Source organism: Pelmatolapia mariae, linkage group LG13 (genome assembly GCF_036321145.2).
Source record: "Pelmatolapia mariae isolate MD_Pm_ZW linkage group LG13, Pm_UMD_F_2, whole genome shotgun sequence".
NCBI lineage: Eukaryota > Metazoa > Chordata > Actinopteri > Cichliformes > Cichlidae > Pelmatolapia > Pelmatolapia mariae.
The window spans coordinates 15,104,634-15,125,788 of record NC_086238.1 but is presented as its reverse complement, the minus strand read 5'-3'; the positions used below and the strand labels follow the sequence as shown (position 1 = coordinate 15,125,788).

Below are 21,155 nucleotides of genomic sequence, written 5' to 3'. Positions count from 1 at the left end.
CACTGAATGTTTTTCACAAAAGTGATGCCGTTAAAGAACTAAATTTCAACCCATTAAAAAAGAATTATAAAGTCGAAAAAAAGACTTCTTATAACAATTTTAGCCCATAACGTCTTTATTCGAAATACAAAACTCAAAAAGTTCGACAACTTCAAAAGTATCAATACTCTGTGATTTATTTGCACTGCCAAAACATACTTGGATGAAAAGAAAGAGAACTTATGGTCATAATCATGAGTTTAGTCCTTGGTGCTCAGATCAGTGTGTCCTTGAACATGTCACAGGCACAATGGCATGCAGTTTCATTGTATCCTTTCAGTCAATATGATCTCAAATGTCAATTATCTGATGTGTATCGACGGTCACTTTTGTTACTCCAGCCATGTAGACTATGAAATAGCATCTCATAGGATACACAAATAATCTGCAATATTGATTTTTCTTTGTCCTCCTTTGCTTCTATCTGCACTTTCTGCCAGGCAGAAATCAATGAGCCCTTTTGCTAATCTGTAGTTATTAAACGATTTTATATTGCCTGCATATTTTACGGTTCGTGAAACATCTTGGCTTTAAGTCATGCATCAGATGCAGTTGCTCTGGGGATGGGGAAATAAAATGCATGTGTGTTTAATGCTTTTTGAAAATTAACAGTCTTCAGACACTTAGAATCAATAACTGGGACAGCAGCTCCCACCACAACACAGGCCAAGTTATTTATTCATCTCTGCAAGAAGACTTCGATCATTAAGCTGAAGAAGACACACAGACTTGTTTAATTTCAGTGCTTGATGAGGCATGATCCCCGTTCTCTCTGACATAACAACAGATTAAATGTACTGAAGGGGAAACAGTTGGGACGCTAACAGATTGCTGGGGTCAGGGTTCTTCCCCTTCATCTTCAAACTTTGGTGTAATCCAAAAATGGCTGCTATGGAAAACCAATCAGAAAACACAAAGACGACAAACTCTCATTTCAAAGAATTATTTTATCCCCCCAAGATTACTTCAAGAGGGATTTGCTGGGTCTCTGTCAAGTTAGATGAACAATAAGTACTGAGGGGAGATTTTGCCCATGGTAATCCCACAAAAATACAAGTGTCTACCCCCCCCCCAAAAAAACCCCATAAGCGCAGCAAGAAAAGAAAAGAAATTATTTAATCTGATAAAGCAATTAAGAAAAGAAAAAAAAACTTGAGCTGTGCTCTTATTACGTAGTAAAACGCATTTTAGTTTAAATTCAAAAAATGCAAAGGAATCAAGGCTGACTGCTGGCCCAAGGAGCTCTAAAAAAGCAGAAACACCTTTGTTAGTTGGATGTGAACATCTGCACCACAAATGGGGGTAGGAAAAGGTTATGAGTGTTCTGGCGGAGGTTGTCATGACAACCACATCCTCAAAGGCTACAACATCACGCTGAAGCGGTATAGAGGAACGTGATGCCAGCTACATTGGGTTATTAGGTCACGTAAAAATCACAATGCTCAGAAAAGTGTAATTAACTGGGTCACTGCTACATCTGGCAGGAAATCAACCTAAAAAGGAGAAGCATTTTTAACATGATTTCACATGATACACTGAAGATTGAGTGCTTTTTAAATTCTGTTTAGCTGTAGAAAAAAAAAAATCATATTTCAGGCATTATCAGTGAAGCAGTGACACAATTGCCAAGGGGAAAACATCAACATGGAACAGCATCTCAGAGCCTCTTTGCACATCACACACACACGCACGCACAACAGAGAGAGATAATGCTCTGACAACGTTTGCATGTAGGAAGCCAGATGACAATTAATTTGTATACTGCTCAAAATGCAAATATAGAACCTGACTTATATTTGAACTGGTTTCTTCCTGCTGCATATAATCAGAAGGCACTTTTGTTGTATTTGACCACATACCAGACTCAACATCAGTTTCTGCACTTGAATGGCATAAATACACTCAGAAAATTCAGGAATATTTTTAAATATATTAACCATTAAAGGCACCCATTACTCATGTCAAAAGCAAAAGACTGATACCTATTATCTGGTGATAGTTATAGACCTTTAGCTACACTTAAAAAGCAAGACTTCACAGTATGAAAGCCACAATAAAAATTTGGAAATATAGTGTATATACAATATCATGTATATTTTACAAAGCCTCTTGTTCGCAGTTTGCATATTAGGACCAGTCTTGATAGGAAACTGTAGACTTTGGAGTCCTAACTCAGACAGGTCGTGAAGCACTTGATCACAGCATCCCTGTCAAAGAGAGAAACAGAAAAAAGGCAATTAAGAAATGAAAGGAAAAACTAAATATAGCAAAGACAAAATTCTGTCATGCGTACAAAATTAAAAGCGACAATGAGTCCATTTTTACGATGATCTGGGTGGGGCTCATCATGAATAAGTGAGCGTGTTTTGGCGGGGAGGGACCACATGCTCATAATGATGGGGGCTTCCTTTTCTTTTTTTTTTTTCCCCAGGTACACCAAGTTGAAGGATGATGCAATGCGATCCGTCACCATGGCGACCACAGATCGTTGCCTACTCTATTTCGCTTCACACAGTTTGTTCTTGCCATCAGTGGTTGCTATGCAGACTTCGCCTGCAGACACGTTCGAAATTGGAAGGAGGAGGTGCGAAACCCGTCAAGGTTAAAAGAACAAGGGGGATCATGAGCAGTCTGACAGGGAGGAGGGGAGGCTGCTGGAGAGAAGGGTTGCTTCCTTAAATGCTTTGGTTTTTATCAAAACTAAAAAACAAAAAAAACTAAAACAAACAAACCAACCTCTGTGTTTTTAAAATATATCACTTAAAGCTTATTGTCATTTCCACTGCATAAATAAATTATCAGACTCAAGGGCTTTCCCCAATTTCTGATTAGATGTCTGAGCCAACAGCAGCCTTAAAGTGCTGTGGGACGTGCACAGGCAGCAGGTTTTAGTATCTCTCTCTGCATGTGTGAGGGGATATAAATAGGAAACAAGGTAAAATACATTAAAGGATCAAGTCCACTGGCCATGTGTTATGGCAGTGGCCAGCCAGGTATCGGAGACTGTTGGAACACAGACAGGGATGGAAGTACTATAGCATTGTGTCACCCCATAAAATCGAAGAGATCAAAATATGCAGAAACAACAGAGACCGAAGCAATCAAATCTGAATTAAATGAAAAATGGATTAAAGCAAGAGGCTTAAGGAGACAGAACAAAAATGTGTTGACAAATAATATAAGAAACACAGTAACAAAGAAGCAGCTGATTGGCAGCATTTTAGTATCAAGCCCAAAAAAGAAACAAAACCCTGCCATAAAATTTGCATTCCTCTACAGGAATTTGTTTTTTGGGGAGTGACATGGGAAAAGGTCTTTGTCTAGGCCTCGTTTTGTTGTTAGCTTTTGGGCTGGGGGAGGGGGAGCTTGAGGTTGTTAAAAGGACGTCCCTCAGCTGTCAGGATGGATTATAGGGTCGCCCAAACACACAAGATACTTAGTGGGTGGGGGCTGCATGGGGGCTCTGGACCAAATGAGCTATAACCCAACTTACATCTGAACTGACAAAACAACATCACACCTCATGCCTGGCCTGGAGGTAAAGCACTGGGGTGGTACAGCATATGGCACCAAAGTGAACACTTTTGGTACAGTGGAGAAATTTTTTGCTTTTAAAGAAAAGCTGCAAAACATTAAGACACCTGTGACAACGACTTATGACACTGCAGGCTTTTTGTCTTTGTCTTTGATGCAGCACAGCTTAGCCAGATCTAATCAAAAATTTGCATTGTGCCTTAACCCTGTAAAGCTTAACACAAGCTCATTATATGCAACGTAAAAGCTACATTAAGGAAAATATTTTTGGCAAATCAGATTCAAAGAGCATTATTTCATTTAAAAAAAAAGAAAAGAAAAGCCACTTCATTTTGACATTATGGATTTAGCAATGATGTCACAGCACTAAAGCATGGAGGGTGTGAAAACAACAGGCTGCCATTTGTTTGACACCAAGAGCCTACACTGATCGTAATGGGGGATTAGAGCCATATGGTGGACGCAAACAAGAGAAAGACATAAATAAAAAAACATGTTTTCATTGAAGGGTCATGCATGCCAGAGAGTACGAGCACATATCCATATATCAAGGCAAAGCATGCAAAGTATAATCCTGTCATCTTACCTGGCAAATGGAATGTAAGAGATGCTATACCTGAAAGAGAAGAAACACACACAAAAGGATGAGGGAAAATACTGGTGATGGTGGGATATTTTTAGGACAGATATTGATTGTAGAAGAAGATCCTAATTACGAATGAACTGTGCATGTCATGTACCAGTTTAAGCAGATTACTTGTATTTAAAGTCCTTTGCATTAGTATTCACCTACTGATGAAGAATGAATGAATGTGTCCCTTAGTTCATTTTAAATTTGATTCAATGTTTACATTTATGTTATTATTTAAGGCCACTACAACAAAATACGTTGAACTAACTAGTTGTCCTGTAAATTCCTTTTTAAATCTTTCCAGGAACTGAAATCTGATACGATAATGCTTATGACAAAGGTTCTTTTATATCACTTAGCAGTTTTATCACCGTCCCTCTTCCCCGCTCTTTTTCTTTCCCTCTTTCTTTCTCCGTTTTCTTTTCCCCAGTCAAGTCTGTGCCGTGTTCAGCAAATGAAAATAAAATAAACAATAAAAGCAAAGGTGAATCAAATAGACCAATACGGCAAGGCTGGGATGGTCCATTTAGTAAAGTAAATCCGTTGGGCATCTTTCTTTGCCTTTAGACAACAATTCTGATGGCAAAAGAACCAAACGGGACAGGCAAAAAAAAAGAAGAAAAAAAAATCACTTAGCAGTGATTAACAAAATGTAATTGTACATTAATTGGACATACTGTAATCTTTGCACAAATAATTGTGGACAGAAAGGTAGCAGGCACACTTATGAAACAAACACAGAACCCTATCCAGGAAATGATCACGGCTAAGGTTCAGCTTAATAGATTCCTGATGAAACCAGTGATGTATTTTAAATATGTGAGGAATGCACTGACACTGTTAAATAATCAACTAGAGCGCAAACATGAGCATACCGACAAGAATCCCCATCTGTCTTAAGCAGAGCTGTAACAAATATAACAAGCGGTGCAACACACTTTTACACGTGAATCTTCTGACTATCTTAATTTAGTTAGTTACAATGGTTTTGTTATTAAACATCCTTCTTTGCTCTATCTTGAGCTTGTGACAGTCAGTTGTGGTTGAGGATCATATGGTCATTTCACAGAATTCAGCCCAAGGACTGGACTTTGACCCCATCTGTGCGGGTCAGTGGCGACGTCTTATTACGGAACCACCTTCGCACAGACGTCTGAGTGGCTGCGTGGGAGTGCACTATGCCCCCAGTCTGTTAAGAACGAGTTCTGGATGTGTGACTTGTGGTTTCCATGGTGATGCCTTTAAGAACGCAGGCAGAGCGGAAATGAATGTACGACATGTAGGTGTAAAAGAAGGGTGATTGTAAGGCTGACACAGGCTATTCCCTTCCTCCATAGTTCCTACTGGCTCGTTTTTCCATGCAGTCACACACACTGTCTTTTGTTACTGCTGTGCAAATATGTTCAAATAAGTGAACGTACAAGTACTGACATGCTAATCCATATCATTCATTCACGTCTAAGGTTAAGCTTAATTCCACTGACTGTGTGGATGTCAAATAAAAGCTCAAATAGCTTGTAAGCTTGAGATTTGCATGATATACATTTAAGTCAATTTAACAACAGGCTGAAAAACTTAAGCAATTCATCAGTTTACAAAATTACTGACAACTTCTTTTAAGCTCTGCAAACTAAAAAGGCCAAATATTATAAAATGCTCTAGTAAAAATAACATTACCCTCAGATGAAAAAGATTCATGACTTATGAAGATTTTAAATGTAAAAAGAAAAAAAAACTGCTTTAAAACATTTGAGTAAAGGACATGCAGTTAAATGCCAAAAGAAATGATTGTGGACGTTGTAAATAGACATTATAAACTCAGTTTTTAAAACACTATAACTTATAAGTGAAAGATGGGTTGTTTAGCTCTCTGTGTTACACACGTAGCATAAGAACAGATAACTAATTAAGGACTAATAGGTGCCATGTATTCTCCCTGGACCGTTCACATGTAATTTTCATTATAGTAATGACTCCACAGAGAGCTGGCAGCCACTTCGTGCTGTGTGTAAACAATCCATGCCTGTCTGCCCAAACCCCACAGCTAAATAGCACTACACTATCCTGCCTTCTTCCTTACAGGGCAAACATACACTGACCTACAATGAGGCATGGCCTCTTGCCCATCAGTCTTATTACAACACCTTTAACTGTAACCTGCATTTCAAACAGATGTCACTGTCTGCTCTGGCAAACTAGGGTAAACCAATTTAATCAATATACTTGGATCGTGCTTGCTATCATTTTGCCCTGAACAATAAAATCCAGTATAGCTTGGTTAAAATTAAGTGTATTAGCCTTTACACTTTTAGCCAAATATGTGGCTCACTTACAGATGTATCTACGAATACTATAAAATAAACTTATGTTGCAATTTCAACATAAGTATAACATAAAATAAGATCTAGGGTTTCTAAGCAAACTGTTGGATTGTAATGAGTTATTCAATGCAAGTGTCAGTGGCCTGAGGCTGATCACTGTAGGTGTGAATAATGAACAAACTGTACTGAAATGGTTTAGACTACTAAGTCATCCTTACCACGTCATTGCCAGAAACTGCAGAATACAGAAGATTATGGCCAGTCCCTTTTTACCCCACTGTAAAGTCAATAAAAAAACAATTTTAATAACACTACTTTAAATTAATAACTGCAAACGGATTTGTTTGTATTGAAACATTACTTACCCAAAACACTGAACAAAGCGTTAAGACCAGGCAGAGCTGTAAGAAGCAAGGAGAGATCAGCTTGCATAAACTTTTTGCTTGCTTGTACAAAGTACAAAGTTTACAGTTTTACTTTTTCTCCTTTTATTTTCAACCTATCAGAAAAACAACGTAAAAAACAAAACAAAAAAAACCCCCCAAAACATTTAAATGTTACTCAAGAAAACATCTACACTGTCAAGGTGAAATGTGTTGTTAAGTTACGTTACTCATAAACCACCAACTACTGTAAGTGGAAGTGCAGTGCCTTGCATAATCTAAGTCTAAATAGTAAAACACAGTATTTACCAGCATAACAATGGTTGCTATCAGTCGTGTTGGTTCAAACATGCGCTTCAGCTGTTTTAGTGGTCCCATTAGGAAGCAGGTGCTTTGGGAGAACAATAAAAAAGTAGATGGATTAAGCTCAGTAAACAGGTCTGTTATAGCTGTGGTTGTCAAACAAGCAGAGAAAAACTTCACACCCTCAACACATCACTTTTTAACAATACAGAAGTTTAAGCTAAGAAAACAAACAAACAAAAAAAAAAAAGCTCATAGTTTCAAGCCTTACACTACAACACACTGGCTCATCTGCCGTGTTTGCCTCCAAAGGCAGCGTCAGTTTATCAGGACTTCCAGTTTAACCACTCTACTTTAAGACTTCCAGTTTGGCCAACAATTACAACTACAGATAAGTAAAAACTGATAGCTCATGTCACATGATAGCTGATTGTTTTGAGTATGAAAGTGTGGTCCTTAAGCACTGTATACCTACATTCACTGAGGCTTGCTGATAAGTAATTGGCCAATGGAACTTTGCCAACAAGTGGACTACAAAACGTAAACCAGATAACTACCCATCAGGTGGCCATGCTCCACAGATACTCTCGAATTATGAATCATTATTACCATAATATAATTATCATTATAATTTGCCTTCATAGCATTAAGTAGTCATTTTCCCTCCCCAGTGATTATCTGCAGTGCAGCAGAAGCTGAATACAATAAATATGTAGTTGCTTTCACAGCTATCCTGAATTGCATTTTTGAGGTTATGAGGCTTTGGTAGTAACAACAGTAGTTGTTAACTGATGGGCAGCTGCTCACTGAAAAGAGTAAATGGGCAGAGATGTGTCTGCAGTGGAAAAGCAGTACATGTAACCGTCCAAGCCTAAAAAGTTGATAGAAAAAGTTGACAAAACAAACAAATGTATAAATACTGTAGGGTTAAAAAAAAATCTCAGGGAAGTCCCAAACTAAATTCACGAGAATGGGACAGATCCCTTTTGTAAACAAACTGGTTCCCCACAACATGAGTAATACACTGACCGCATACAGCACAGTATGAGTAACATCTGAAAAATGTGACCAACAAAATCAAATTTGGACTACATGTGGCAATAATTACAGTTTAAATGTTTCATTCCCAACACTTAAGACCTCCTACATGATGCATGTGTTACGTCAGTGAATTTAACAAGACAAAGGCTTTCCCCACTGACGAGGCACGCAGCTTTGGGCTCAGCTGAGCTGAGTGGGTAGAGGGAGTCCGTGGAGCGTCACATCTGTTAGATGAGACACAAGAGTAATGTGGGCTGACGCAGGCTCTCTCTGCTGGTCTGTTGAGAGGGATGGAGGCTTTTTTTTCTCCTCAGAGTGTCAGGGACACTAATGATTGGCGCACATGCTGGGAAAAAGATCTGGCACCTAAAAGAGTGTGTCACTGACTGTAAAACTGATCACGTAATTTTAACACATTAAGTGTTAAGATTTTGGCAGATCACTGAAGAGACATTTGAAATCAGAGCTTAAGCTAAATTGAGCTTTTGTTGCGTTACATAATTTTGTTCTTTTGTCATTAAAAACACAGCACATAGTGCCTCCTGTTTTCATACCTGTGGCTGTCAAGAAGAAACCAGCAGCATACCGTTTTTATAAAGTAGGTTAAGCTCTGTAAAATAATATGATACTCTTTTGCACTGGACTGTTAACCTGAGCTATGAAGAAGGTGACCTAGTTTCTTGATGCATCTAACCTTCTGGATATTTAATACCTGAAAACAGAGACTGTACAGTCTGATAACAATCACCAAATCAAGCGTTCAGTGTCTGTCAAAAGAAGTCAAAGACATTACTGTAAGATTTAGACCTTAGTTCATCTACAAATACAAATCTAAATGTTGTAGATCTGGTGACATCTATAAAGATACATTTCTAATCTTAAGCTTTATATTGAGTTCTTTTCATCTACATTGCTGGTATGTGATTTTTAAGAGGGGGGTTAGTTTAGATTTCTCTCTAATGGAAAGTCTTGACTATGTGAAGGTCCCCAAGATGATCCATGTTATAAACTGGTACAGAATAAGTAAAACTAAAGTTTTAACCACACTTTGTAAGTATGGTTCCCTGTGACAGGAAAGAAAACAGCTGCTTGCTCCTATACAAAACAAACAAACAAACAAACAAACAAACAAACAAACAAAAAAAAGAGCTCATTTACTCACATCCTCCTATAAAAAACACACTCTACTAGAGGAGACACACAGCTATGCTGCCCCTGCTTGTCTCTGTGGGAATCCTATCCTGTAGGTAGGATGTAAACTGCAAACCTCTGTGAAGCTCTACGAATTAACTTATGTCAAAACCTGATGTACACCTCGCCTACGTAACGGCACAACACTTTGATGCAGCACTTTTGCAGACCTCCGCTGACAACTCCTATGCATTCCAGCTTTTCACCGCAGTTTTTTAATTTAACAGTTAGAAGAATAATATTCATGGTCTCAAAATAAGGAATAATAATAACAGTGTCAGTAAGGACTCACAGATTCCTGGGTGAGTGCAACATACCCAGGTTATCTGGATTCATTTACCCTAACATTGGCGATCAGGATAAGTGGTTAAAAGAAGCTAGTTCTCCAACTCACTAGATTAACCCAGGGTTTCGCCTGCATGTTCACATGAAAGGAGTGATGTTGGCAGGATCTGACCAATCTAAAAGGGGTGTTTCACAGATCTTAAGAATCTTCTTCGAGAGAAAATGCCACCCATTCTCGAGACTTTAGGTGACTAACAATCTATAAAGAACATACAATATGTAAACACCAGTAAAATATGAAAGATGAATGCTGTAGAAAATCATTAATCTGGTGATTTAGCATACAGAGCAGTAAAATAAACATTTCAATTCCAGTCAATTATTTTATGGCTGAGTACATTTTCTGTACTGGTTTTCGCTCCTAAACTGATAACTAAAGCATTGAAAGTTTAAACTGGTCTACTTATGCGTTTACAATATCAGCAGAGAATCTACATTATACTTCAAATATGACGCTAGTAAAAGAATCAGTAAAAACAAGGCAGCCCCACACCAATGACTTGCTCCCAATAGTTTGTATACTCTCAGCAGCAGACTCTGTAGTGTTTCAAGGATTGAGAGTAAATATTAATTGAAGAAACAGAATTCAAATAAAATGGGTACAAATTTGATAAGAGGTCTGAAAGTACAGCATAAATTTGCTGTAATAAAATGTGTCTACAAATCTGTATTTATTACTGATGATGGTGAAACTCAGAGACTTTAGAGGTCATTTGAGTTTCAAACACTAAAAGTTGTACAAAGTGCGTTCTTATATACTCAACAGCACAAAAGATCCTCTGTCCACTAAGGTTTATTCAGTTCATCCTTGGGTTCAAATTTGGAAAACCTAAAAATGGTTATCAGAGCTGCACAGGCGTGACAACTTTAATAAATGACTATGCTTTCATCAAGATTAGATTACTTGCTTTGTTGCATCAAACTGTATAACTCATACTGACAATAATACTTAACAATGTCATTCATTCAGCTGAAAACATCTCATAGTTCTTCGGGCACAGTGTTGCAAACACAGAGCAGCAGATTATGAATGAACACAAGGACAATGTTGATAAATCACACACACTACAGAAAGTCACCACAAAGCAAACCTTAAAGAAATGTGACTGTGACAGGATACTCCAGCCATGAGTAACCTTCAAGATGACTTTTTTTTTGTTGCTTTCTTGCAGTGTGTCATACTGATGACAAAAGGCTGATAATAATACAGTACAATACCAGTAACACTTAAAATTAAACTGGACTTACCTGGCAAGAGCTGCAATATTCCCTAGTGTGTAAAAGACTGCAAAGAGCTTCAAGCCACTTGGAAGGAACAGCAGTGCTGTGCCCTGGTAAAGAGATTAAAAAAAGAAAAAGAAAAAATAATTCAGCTACACAAATTCATACCACCATTTTTCAGCAAGGGGTAGGAGGCAAAAATAAACAGATATAATAGCTACTAAGTGAAACCTAGAACTTAACCAGGTTAAAGGGTTAACTCTTAATAACCCTGTTAAAAATTCTGCTGAAAAAAGAGAAAAAAAAGAAAAAAGAAAAAGAGCAAGAGTAGCTGTCCTGTGGTTGTACTGAAACATGTTTGGCTCCCTCTACTGTTAGAAGCCCATAAGGTTTGCAGTCAGGGGCGTGTCTAAAAAGGGGGCACGGGTGGCATTAGTGTTGCTGAAATATTTACTTAATTACTTTTACTAGTACTACAACGTTTTCTGCTTTTACTCTACTAAATTCTGAATGTGATTATTGCTATCCTTATGCCAGACTATCCATTTTAAAGCTTCAGTTATTTATTATTTTGCAGATTAATTACACTATTATAGTGTACCAGTCTACCAACTAATAAATAATTAAAATAATCAACAAGTGTATTCATTAGAAAGATATATGCTTCAATAAATAAATCATTATAAATCGAATAATATCATGTAAATAATTCTAAAAAGTGTCATTACCCCCGAGTACTTTACTATAGGTAGTTTAAATATATTTGGTTAAACATCATATGAATTATTACATTACTTATTTTATTATTTACTTAAGCAAAAAGTCTAAATACTTTTTCTATACACGATTCTTATTAAATATTTCCGACTAAACATTCTAATCTCCTGTGCCACTGCTACATTCTCGGTCTCCCCTGTGTAACCCAATTTAAAAAAAAAAAAACATCCTGGAAACACCCCTGGCTGCAGTCCAATTGTAAACAGAGCTTATGTTAAGCAATAGGAAGAGATTATAAAACACTAATATCTTTCTTTTGATAAGTTGTGAGGTTTCAGCCTTATCTAAAGTTATGATTAATAATTTTAATAAGATAAAATAGTAGGTGGCTCTACAGTGTGGTGGTTCACACATAAGACTAACACGTTTAAGATCAGGAGGAGATACAAATCCCCTTTGGGGCTGTGTCAGGAAGGTAATCAATGTAAAACTCAGGCAATCCCTTGTGAATAAGGGAGCAGCTGTAAGAATCTTCTAAGCAGCTAAGATTCTGGGAAAAAGAAAAAAAAATCTGGATAATATTCATTCTGGAAAGACACTGCTGCATTTAGTGATATTTATATAATCAGACAAGCAGCAGTATGTTTATGTAAATGTGTATTTTATTTATTGCTGCAAACACAGTGATGGCTAGCAGTGTGTGAGCAGCCAGAAAAAAAAACATTTTTAATATAGGACATTTAAAGACTTAAATATTACGGGTTTTTATGCCGCTAGACTTTCTACAACGACTATGGTAACTGTGAATGTTACCACCTATAAACAAAACCTACATTTTACAATGGGTGTGAAAAATGGCAGTGGCTTCAAACTGTTGACAGCAAGTTTCCTCCTTCTCTTCTGCAAGGCTACAAACTGATAAATAAGATTGTATGTACCCGATGTGGGTTACTTAAGCATAAGTGACAGTAGGAGTTGATCGTACTGATCTGCTGGAGTAACAGAGGAAATTGCTTTGGCGGCACTGGAGAAAACAATGCATTCTCCACATTTCTTTGGTCAGTATGAAGGCAAAAAGCACACAAAAACATCACTTTTGCCTGACAAATACACTCACAAGTATTGAACACAGGATGCCTGCAGCAAAGCAGATGACGAACCATTTCACCCTGGTGCTGTAGCTGAGAGTGCTGGCATCAAGGACCTGGTGAGAACAATGGGAGGATGTCACAAGACAGACCCACTGACCTGCAGAAAAAGCCCACGGGCTTCCTGCTAATCAATCATACAGCGGCTACACCACAAATGACGATTTTGCTAGCATATGTTAAGAAATACAGAACATAACTGAAGTAGAATCGGCAAAGAATAAAAAATAAAAGCAGGAAAAAAGTGTAGAATACAAAACACCAATAAACTGACTTCGAAAGCATTACCTTACCTTATTTCCTCCTTATCGTGAACGCGTGAAAAAGAGGTACAAATAAATACACATGACTCAGTAAAGTTAAGTGCTAACAAAAAGTCAAGACAGCTGGCTTTAAACGGCCGGAGGACGCTAGTTACCCGGAGCTAACACAAAATAGCATTTTTTCATTATTAACAGCTACAAGCCGCTTACTCAGTGAATATAAAATCGCATGCAGACAACAGCATCTTAACATTAGCTCAGAATTTTAAACAGGCAGCGACAGCGATGCTTTATTATTAGGTATTTGAATGTTATCCGTTCTCTTGACAGTCCGTTAGCATTAGCAGCGAAGCCTGTCAAGCAGTACCTACCTGTGCAGTGAGACCCAGTTCCTCGTTGTCCTCTCGGCCGCTTAGCACACGACGAAGCTTGTCCATCGCTACGAGCTAGCTGGCGAACTGGCCAGAAAAAAAGCGGCCCGCTGTTCTCTTTTTCAGCCTGTAACCTATGTGGTTTATGCCCACAACTGTTATCGCAGCTGTTATAAGTTTGACTTCCTGTGTACTGCCCTTTGTACGTACTGACTTGGGGTCGGTTTAATTGCAGTCAATTTGCTACCATTTCCGGGGCTGGCATTTCTATCACTGACCCCAGATCAGCTCAAAGGCGACTTCCTTAACGCCACTTCCTTTGAATTGTTACTGTTGCCTCTCCGTACGATTGGTTAGTAATACCTCAAGGACATTTCTGACCCTGTTTAATTATTTTGTTTTAAAACCAACACGAGAAACACAGATTTACAGTCACAGAAATATATCCAGTATTAGCGAAGGATTTCTAGTGAGAAAATGTGCTCTTACTGTTTTTCTCAATGACTGTTGCTTTGTCGCCACCCAGTTGAAATATTACGACAGTGCAAAAAAACAAAAAAAAACCCAAAAAAACAAAAACAAAAAAACCTGGCACTGTCTTCCCAGCAGGGAAGCAACGGACCATCTTTGGTCCTCGCACTGGTTTATCTTGTGGAAAGAGTGCTTGGAATTAAGTCCATCAATAACTTTAGCATTAGTTCAGGAAGATCACCTGACACGTTTCACTGATTGAGCAGTTAAGTAAGGAAACTTTTAAAAATACTGCTGATTTTTTAATTAAATCCTACGCTTTTCGCAGATATATCTCCATCAAAAATTTTGTTTGAACAAGTGTAGTTTAAAATACCTTGTTTTTATGCTCAGTTTTCAAACAGCCATCTAGATCATTACCATGTTTCTAATTTAATCGAATGTACTCTTTCAGTATAACGACTTAAAACATGTCGTGTTTCAAGGCTACACAATGTTGCCTTGCCTTTATCAGCAACAGGCCTATAACGGGCGCCAAACAAGATACAGTTATGGGAGGCTTCTGACTTTGGGTCACACTGTTCTCCCGAGGACACAGTCATCGACTTTGGATCTTTATGTGTATGCCAAAAGAAATCTTCATTTTAACTATCCTAAAATACACTCCAATTACAGACACAAGGGTTAGCAAACTCAACAGTGAGGGAAAAGTGGTTCTGAAAGCATCCAATCACAGCAAAACCATTGCCAGGGGAGGAAGATGTTGGTGGTAATTGAACATCAAAGGTTATTGTCTCTTGGATGTTTGCTGTTTACTTTCAGATACTCTCTCATTACGCCAGTTTAGCCTACATCTTAAACAATAGACCGTCACAATGATCTACGTATGTTCTTTTAACGAAGGTCACTGCTGCAAGTCTAACTGGGGATCCAGATGATTGTGTTTACAAGCAGATGTGCTCATAGAAAACGTATAAATCCGGTAATAATGTATCCAGTCGTTAAAAGCTTCTGCGCTCTGTTTTGGGGTGTTTTAATACGCAACCATGTCTACATTAACCTTACTTAGAATAGACCTAATAATGAATCGTCATCATCCAAAAAAAAAAAAAAAAAAAGATATTTGCAGGGCTCAACTTTGCGATCACGTGTCACTTTCCTTTTCGGATGCTTATAAACAACTCTTTGCGACACAAGATCCACTTGATAAGAAGCTGGAGGTCAGGTGATTGAGATTCCCAAAGCGCGATTAAAGGGAAGCAACTTCTTGTTGCTGAAGGGACATTCAGTCGACATCTCAGCTTCTGCGAAGTTTTCCAGAAAGCACCAACGATGTGGACATCGCCGTCAGTATCCCTGCTCCTGTTCGTCTCATTCTTCCATGGATGCAGAAATTTTGTGTGCCCGACGATCTGCCGCTGTTTCTCCAATGCAATCAGGTGCAACAATATAACACAAGGGACAGCTCCAGTGATGGACCACAGGAATAGAAGACTGTAAGTTGGCAACATGTGGAATAATGCGTTTACAGGGTGGATGTTTTTTTAAGGCAGCTAAATCGTGTGATAAAGCAATTGCCAATGTTATTCCGCGCGTATTTACGCACGGGGCTAAGATCCACACTGAAACGTCTTTCTTGTTTAGCTCTGCTGTGCTGTTTGTAGAGTTAACAGTGATCAAATCACGCTTTATCACATTTTTAACCTGTTGTAAGTGGCCTTAATTTTGAGCACCCATTTAAAGCTGATTTTGGTTCCAGTATTTATTGTATATTTAGGGGGGAAGTCTCAGGTGTAACCTTTGATCATTCAACAACCATTACCAGTACTCTGATATTAATTAATAGGCATAAAAACATTTTTGGAAGCAATCTCTGCACTCTGAATGTATTCCAAATCAGTCTAACATACAAACATTATTCCAACACTGCATCTAGTTTCACCAAGTGGCAAAGGTATTTATAATTTTATCTTTTTCTTGTTTTCTTTTATCCTCAACTTTAGCCATGGAAGCACTTTGCATGTTTCTAATTTAAGCATCAGTGGCATGATAAAGTCTGCTTCATTAAAAAAACAACAAGAACAACAAAAAAACCCCATCCAGACATACACACCTGCTCTGTTAGTAGTATTGTGTGCATGTGTTCTCCGGTAGATAAAACAAAGGCCAGCTGTGTTCTTGTTCTCTTGGCCTGTGTGCATCTTCCTGTGAGAACTTTTTTATGTTCTGCATTCAGACCACTCTAAGTCTTCATAATATTGAGAGATAAATGTGGATAGATCCCTACTGGAGAGTGAAGATCTTCTGCTTCCAAGCATGGACTGTATTTATTTCATTTAAGTAGTACATCACGCTCTCTCTTTTTTTTTTTTTTTTAACACAGTCCCCTGCATGTGTCCAGCTTAATTACCCATGAGGCAAATGTCAAGTTGCTCTCACACATTGTGAGTACACCTCTTGATTTGTATGGTTTTCTGGACATCACGGCTCACTTGTTGAGTTTACCAAACTGTCAAAAGCCTTGAAGGTGGGTAATCTTGACCTCCTCTTCAGTAACAGAGTACACAACACCTTGACTCTCTTGTGATTAACGTCTGTGAACACCAAGGCTTGCAGCTTTGTGTGTCTATCAAATGCTGCCAGTAACTCTATACACTCACTCCTGGAACTTTCTGTTCTACCAAATTACAACTTCTATTTGTTTATACTATTGACAGACCATTTCTGTTAGCTGGGAATAATGTATATGTTGCAGATGTGAAAGTGTTGCTCACTGGTGGGAAGAGAACTTGCTCTATGTTTATTATGAATGCCTCAAACAACCTAAATGGTGCATTTCTGTTAGAGATCAAAATAACAGTGTGTCCAGACAGGCTGTAAACAAAACCTAGGAAAATTTCATTCTAACTGAACACTAAATATTTGCTACGACAAAACTTGTGCCATGGCTACACTTACCTTTTTGTCACAGAGCCTCAGATGATTTTAAGATGTCACTACGTCTCTATTACATCATTAAACTGTCCTCCCAATCTTTTTATGCCTCCTTTCGCAGGTTTCTTTATCATCTGTCTTTGCAAACAATTTCAAGCCATTCCTTTGAAGGTTTGAAAGGAGTCCATAGGATGTACGTATCACATTTCTTTTGCTGACAAATTCTGACTCACTTGTGATACTGCTTAAGTTAGGAACAATATGATGAAAATTGATGCTCAAAATAGAAGAAGATTTGGGTTTTGCATCACATAAACTAATTATTGCAGTGTGTCTGCTTAGTTTTTTGTGGCAAATCTCATAAAAATGGTTGCAGTGTGTTTATACTGCACATCAGTCTGACAGTGTGCCGTAAACATTAAGAAGAATCTCACTATTTATTTTCTGCTGTACACAGAGAGATTACTCAAAGTGTAACCCTGAAAACCATTGAGACATTAGCATTTAACAACCTCCTCAACCTCTCTGAAATGTAAGTCTTTTCTGTGATTCTCACAGTCCATTAAAGTCACGATTACTGTAGTGCACCCCGGTATGGACTGTATGCTCTGTATTGCTTTGCAGCTCAATCCAGAACACAAGGAGTCTCATGCACATTGACAGAGGAGCATTTAACAACCTCCCCAAACTTCGCTACTTGTGAGACAACTTAAAATTTATTTATTCAATTGTCAGTTTTTAAAAATTCCTACAGAGCAGTCTGACTTGCAACAAACTTTGTTTTCATCTTTGTCACATGAAAGTGACACATTGCTCTTTTTATTTACAGGAGTATTTCAAATACCGGTATTGCAGTTTTTCCTGATGTCACTTTAATCAGTTCACTTGAATCTGAGTTCGTCTTGTGAGTAAATCTCTTGTTATATTCTTAGAGACTAATACAAAGGGAATCTTCAGTGTTACTGCAAGTCCAGTTTCAACTTATTATTACACTTATTACTATTTTTGCAGGGATATATGTGACAACATCTTCCTTCTAGAAATACCCACAAATGCTTTCACTGGAATGTCAAAGGAATATGTTACAATGTGAGTATTGCAATGTACAGGACACTTTCACTTATTTTGAAATTGTATTATAGCAGTTCAGAAAGTTTGAACATGCAAATGTTTCTTACATTTTCAGGAACCTGTACAACAATGGCATAAGAAAAATACACGAGCATGCCTTCAATGCAACAAAGATAGATAAGCTGTATTTGTTTCATTTTACCACATTTTGTCTAATTTCTGTTTAAAAGTCTTCTTTTGCACCATTAAAGTTTTGCTCCTTGTGTTCTGCTATGTTTAGGGTATTAAAAAATAATCGAAACCTTAGAGTGATCCATAAAGATGCTTTCACAGGAGCCACGGGCCCTGGAGTCTTGTAAGTTTTTATTTGTATACCCCTAACAGTCACTTTGTGCTAAATTTATTTTTGATTTATTGAGGAAAGCTAAAGGAAACCCAGCCAGGGTGGGGGGTAGGGTGTTCAACAAGCCTAGAGCCAATCCAAAACTGGGGCAAATGGAGAGGTTTGCGTCAGGACGGGCATCTGGTGTAGAATCTTTGAAAGATCAAATATTGGGCTCATCAAGAGGACAGAGCACAAGAGAGGTGAAGAACTTGCAGGCATGGTGGAGTGGGTTGTCAGGAGAGGGCATGGGCGGGACATGTGACAGAAAGATAGCAACAGTGAAAGGGAAGGTTTAGAAGATGGTGATGGCACCATGATGTATAGTTTAGAGATGGCTACTCTGAAAGTTAGAGAGATAATGCTGAAGTAGTCTGGACATGTGCAGAGGAGGGACAGTGAATATATTGGACAAAGGATGCTGAAGATGGAGATCCCAGGCAGGAGAAGAAGACGATTTGTGGATGTGGTGAAGAAGGACATTTAAGCAGAGTTTGTGTGACAGAGGAGGGTACTAGAGAAGGGGTGAGGTGGAGGCAGATGATCTTCTGTGTTGGCCCCTAAAGCGAGCAGCTGAAAGAAAAGAAGAAGAAGAAATAGGGGAAGAAGAATAGGGAAGCAAAAGGAGGAAGATGCTTACTAAACACACCAGTTAAACTTTAAGACTTGACACAGGCTGTATTCTGTGTCTGGACATGGTCTTACTCTCCTGAACTGCTTTTATGTCCTTCATAATTTTCATGTAATCTTCAAAGAACACACTGTGGACTTCAGCTCAGCAGAGAGAAACAGTAACAGTCTGATGAACAATGGCAGTGTAAAACAGCACAGTGGACACAAAAACTCTGTCACACTGTATTATTGTCGGTTATTTTTTCACAGGGATGCTTCTGCCACAGCTCTCACAAAGCTGCCATCACAGGGACTGGAGTCAGTTCTAGTGTTGTTTGCTCAGTCCACCTACACCTTGAAGAGTCTGCCTCCTCTGCAGGGACTGTGGAGTCTGCGAGAAGCTCATCTCACCTACAACAGCCACTGCTGTGCACTGCTGAGCTGGAACACTCACAGGTGACTTACACTGTGCATCCTCAAAGCTCAACCTTACCCCGTGACTCTTTGAATTTCCATGCACTAGTTTAAATTTAAGTCCATCAAAATCAGAATCCTTTGCTTATTAAGCAATGCTGAATTGCGTTACACAATATATCACAGGTTACACAAACATCTGCACCTGAAATACGCCATGTAGTGGTGACATAACCTTTTGTTATGTTCTTGCTTTTCTACAGAGACTTACCAATTAATCATGTGTGGAATAACAGCTCTACATCCTGTATTGAGAGAGATCCAGCCGGCAGGTAAACCATTTGATTCAGCAATATTTACCTGTCTTAAATCTCATTTTTATTTTTACTATAATAAACTTTACACCTTATTGAAATCAACTTACAAGTGTGTTTGAAATGGATTTGCCCCTTGGTTTACTTTACTTACCATACTTCACTTATTTTAAGATATCTTCATTCTGAGCTCTTTATTTAAACAATATCTTCTTCTTTTCCATTTAAATCTACTTCAGCAGGGTTCAGCCTGTAATCGGAGGGTCAACAGACACATCTCTACTTATGGGTGTGCCGTATTTCTCAGAAGGTGACCTGCTTGCTGAAGAGGAAAGCTATGGAGATGTGAATTTCCACTATCCAGAACTGGACCTCTGCCAGACCACCCGCACTCTGGTTTGCACACCTGAGGCAGATGCTTTCAACCCCTGTGAAGACATCGCAGGTTTCAGTTTTCTCAGAGTAGCTATTTGGTTCATCAATTTATTGGCTATTACAGGTAATCTGACAGTGCTGCTGGTCTTCTTCAGCAGCCGGAACAAGCTGACAGTACCTCGCTTCCTCATGTGCCACCTGGCTTTTGCAGACCTTTGCATTGGGGTCTACCTTCTGATGATAGCTACTGTAGACTTGCGGACTCGTGGTAGCTACAGTCAGCACGCCATTGAATGGCAGACAGGACCTGGTTGCAGTGCTGCTGGTTTCCTGTCAGTTTTTGGTGGAGAGCTGTCAGTTTACACACTTTCCACCATCACCCTGGAGCGTTGGCACACCATCACCAATGCTATGCAGGTAGAGCGCCACCTGGTTCTTATGCAAGCTGCAGGCATAATGGCAGTAGGTTGGCTCATCTGTCTGGGGATGGGGATACTGCCCTTGATTGGTGTCAGTAGCTACACCAAAGTCAGCATGTGCTTACCCATGGACATAGAGACTCCTTTGGCTCAGGCTTTTGTTATAATTATCCTGCTCCTCAATGTGGGCGCCTTCCTCGTTGTTTGCGTTTGCTATGTGCTGATCTACCTGGCTGTAAAAAACCCTGACTTACCTAGAAGAAGTGCAGACACCAGGATCGCACAGCGCATGGCGGTACTCATCTTCACGGATTTTCTGTGCATGGCACCCATCTCCTTCTTTGCCATCTCTGCTGCTTTTAAGTTTCCCCTCATCACAGTTACCAACTCCAAAATTCTGTTGGTCCTCTTTTTTCCCATCAATTCGTGTGCCAATCCCTTCCTCTATGCTATCTTCACTAAAGCTTTCAGAAAGGATGCTTCTAAACTCACGAGTACCATAGGCTGCTGTAGAAACAAGGCTGCTCATACAGAAAGGAAATAGAAAAGAAATGCATACAAATTTCCAATTGCATCAAACAGTAAATGTTTGTATTATATATATCAGCATCATATATAGTCTAATACTATGACTTACTCTTGAAAGTAATCTGCT

The 21,155-nt window shown here is 38.7% G+C and overlaps 2 protein-coding genes across 2 annotated transcripts; one reads left to right on the top strand and one right to left on the bottom strand.

Annotated features, from left to right (window-relative positions):
- Positions 1–106: 106 nt before the first annotated feature.
- sft2d1 (SFT2 domain containing 1) lies at positions 107–13,753 on the bottom strand. Its single transcript, XM_063491275.1, has 8 exons — positions 13,509–13,753; positions 12,844–12,930; positions 11,037–11,119; positions 7,218–7,299; positions 6,891–6,926; positions 6,744–6,802; positions 4,160–4,189; positions 107–2,246 (listed from the first exon to the last, which is right to left on the bottom strand). The coding sequence occupies exons 1-8, from the start codon at positions 13,572–13,574 to the stop codon at positions 2,207–2,209; spliced, it is 483 nt and encodes a 160-aa protein (XP_063347345.1). The 5' UTR covers positions 13,575–13,753; the 3' UTR covers positions 107–2,206.
- Positions 13,754–15,311: 1,558 nt separating this feature from the next.
- lhcgr (luteinizing hormone/choriogonadotropin receptor) lies at positions 15,312–21,044 on the top strand. Its single transcript, XM_063492226.1, has 11 exons — positions 15,312–15,475; positions 17,035–17,106; positions 17,371–17,445; positions 17,538–17,612; positions 17,743–17,817; positions 17,925–18,002; positions 18,100–18,168; positions 18,265–18,339; positions 19,249–19,434; positions 19,656–19,724; positions 19,949–21,044. Exons 1-11 carry the CDS (start codon positions 15,312–15,314, stop codon positions 21,042–21,044), a joined length of 2,034 nt encoding a protein of 677 aa, XP_063348296.1.
- The last annotated feature ends 111 nt before the right edge of the window (positions 21,045–21,155 follow it).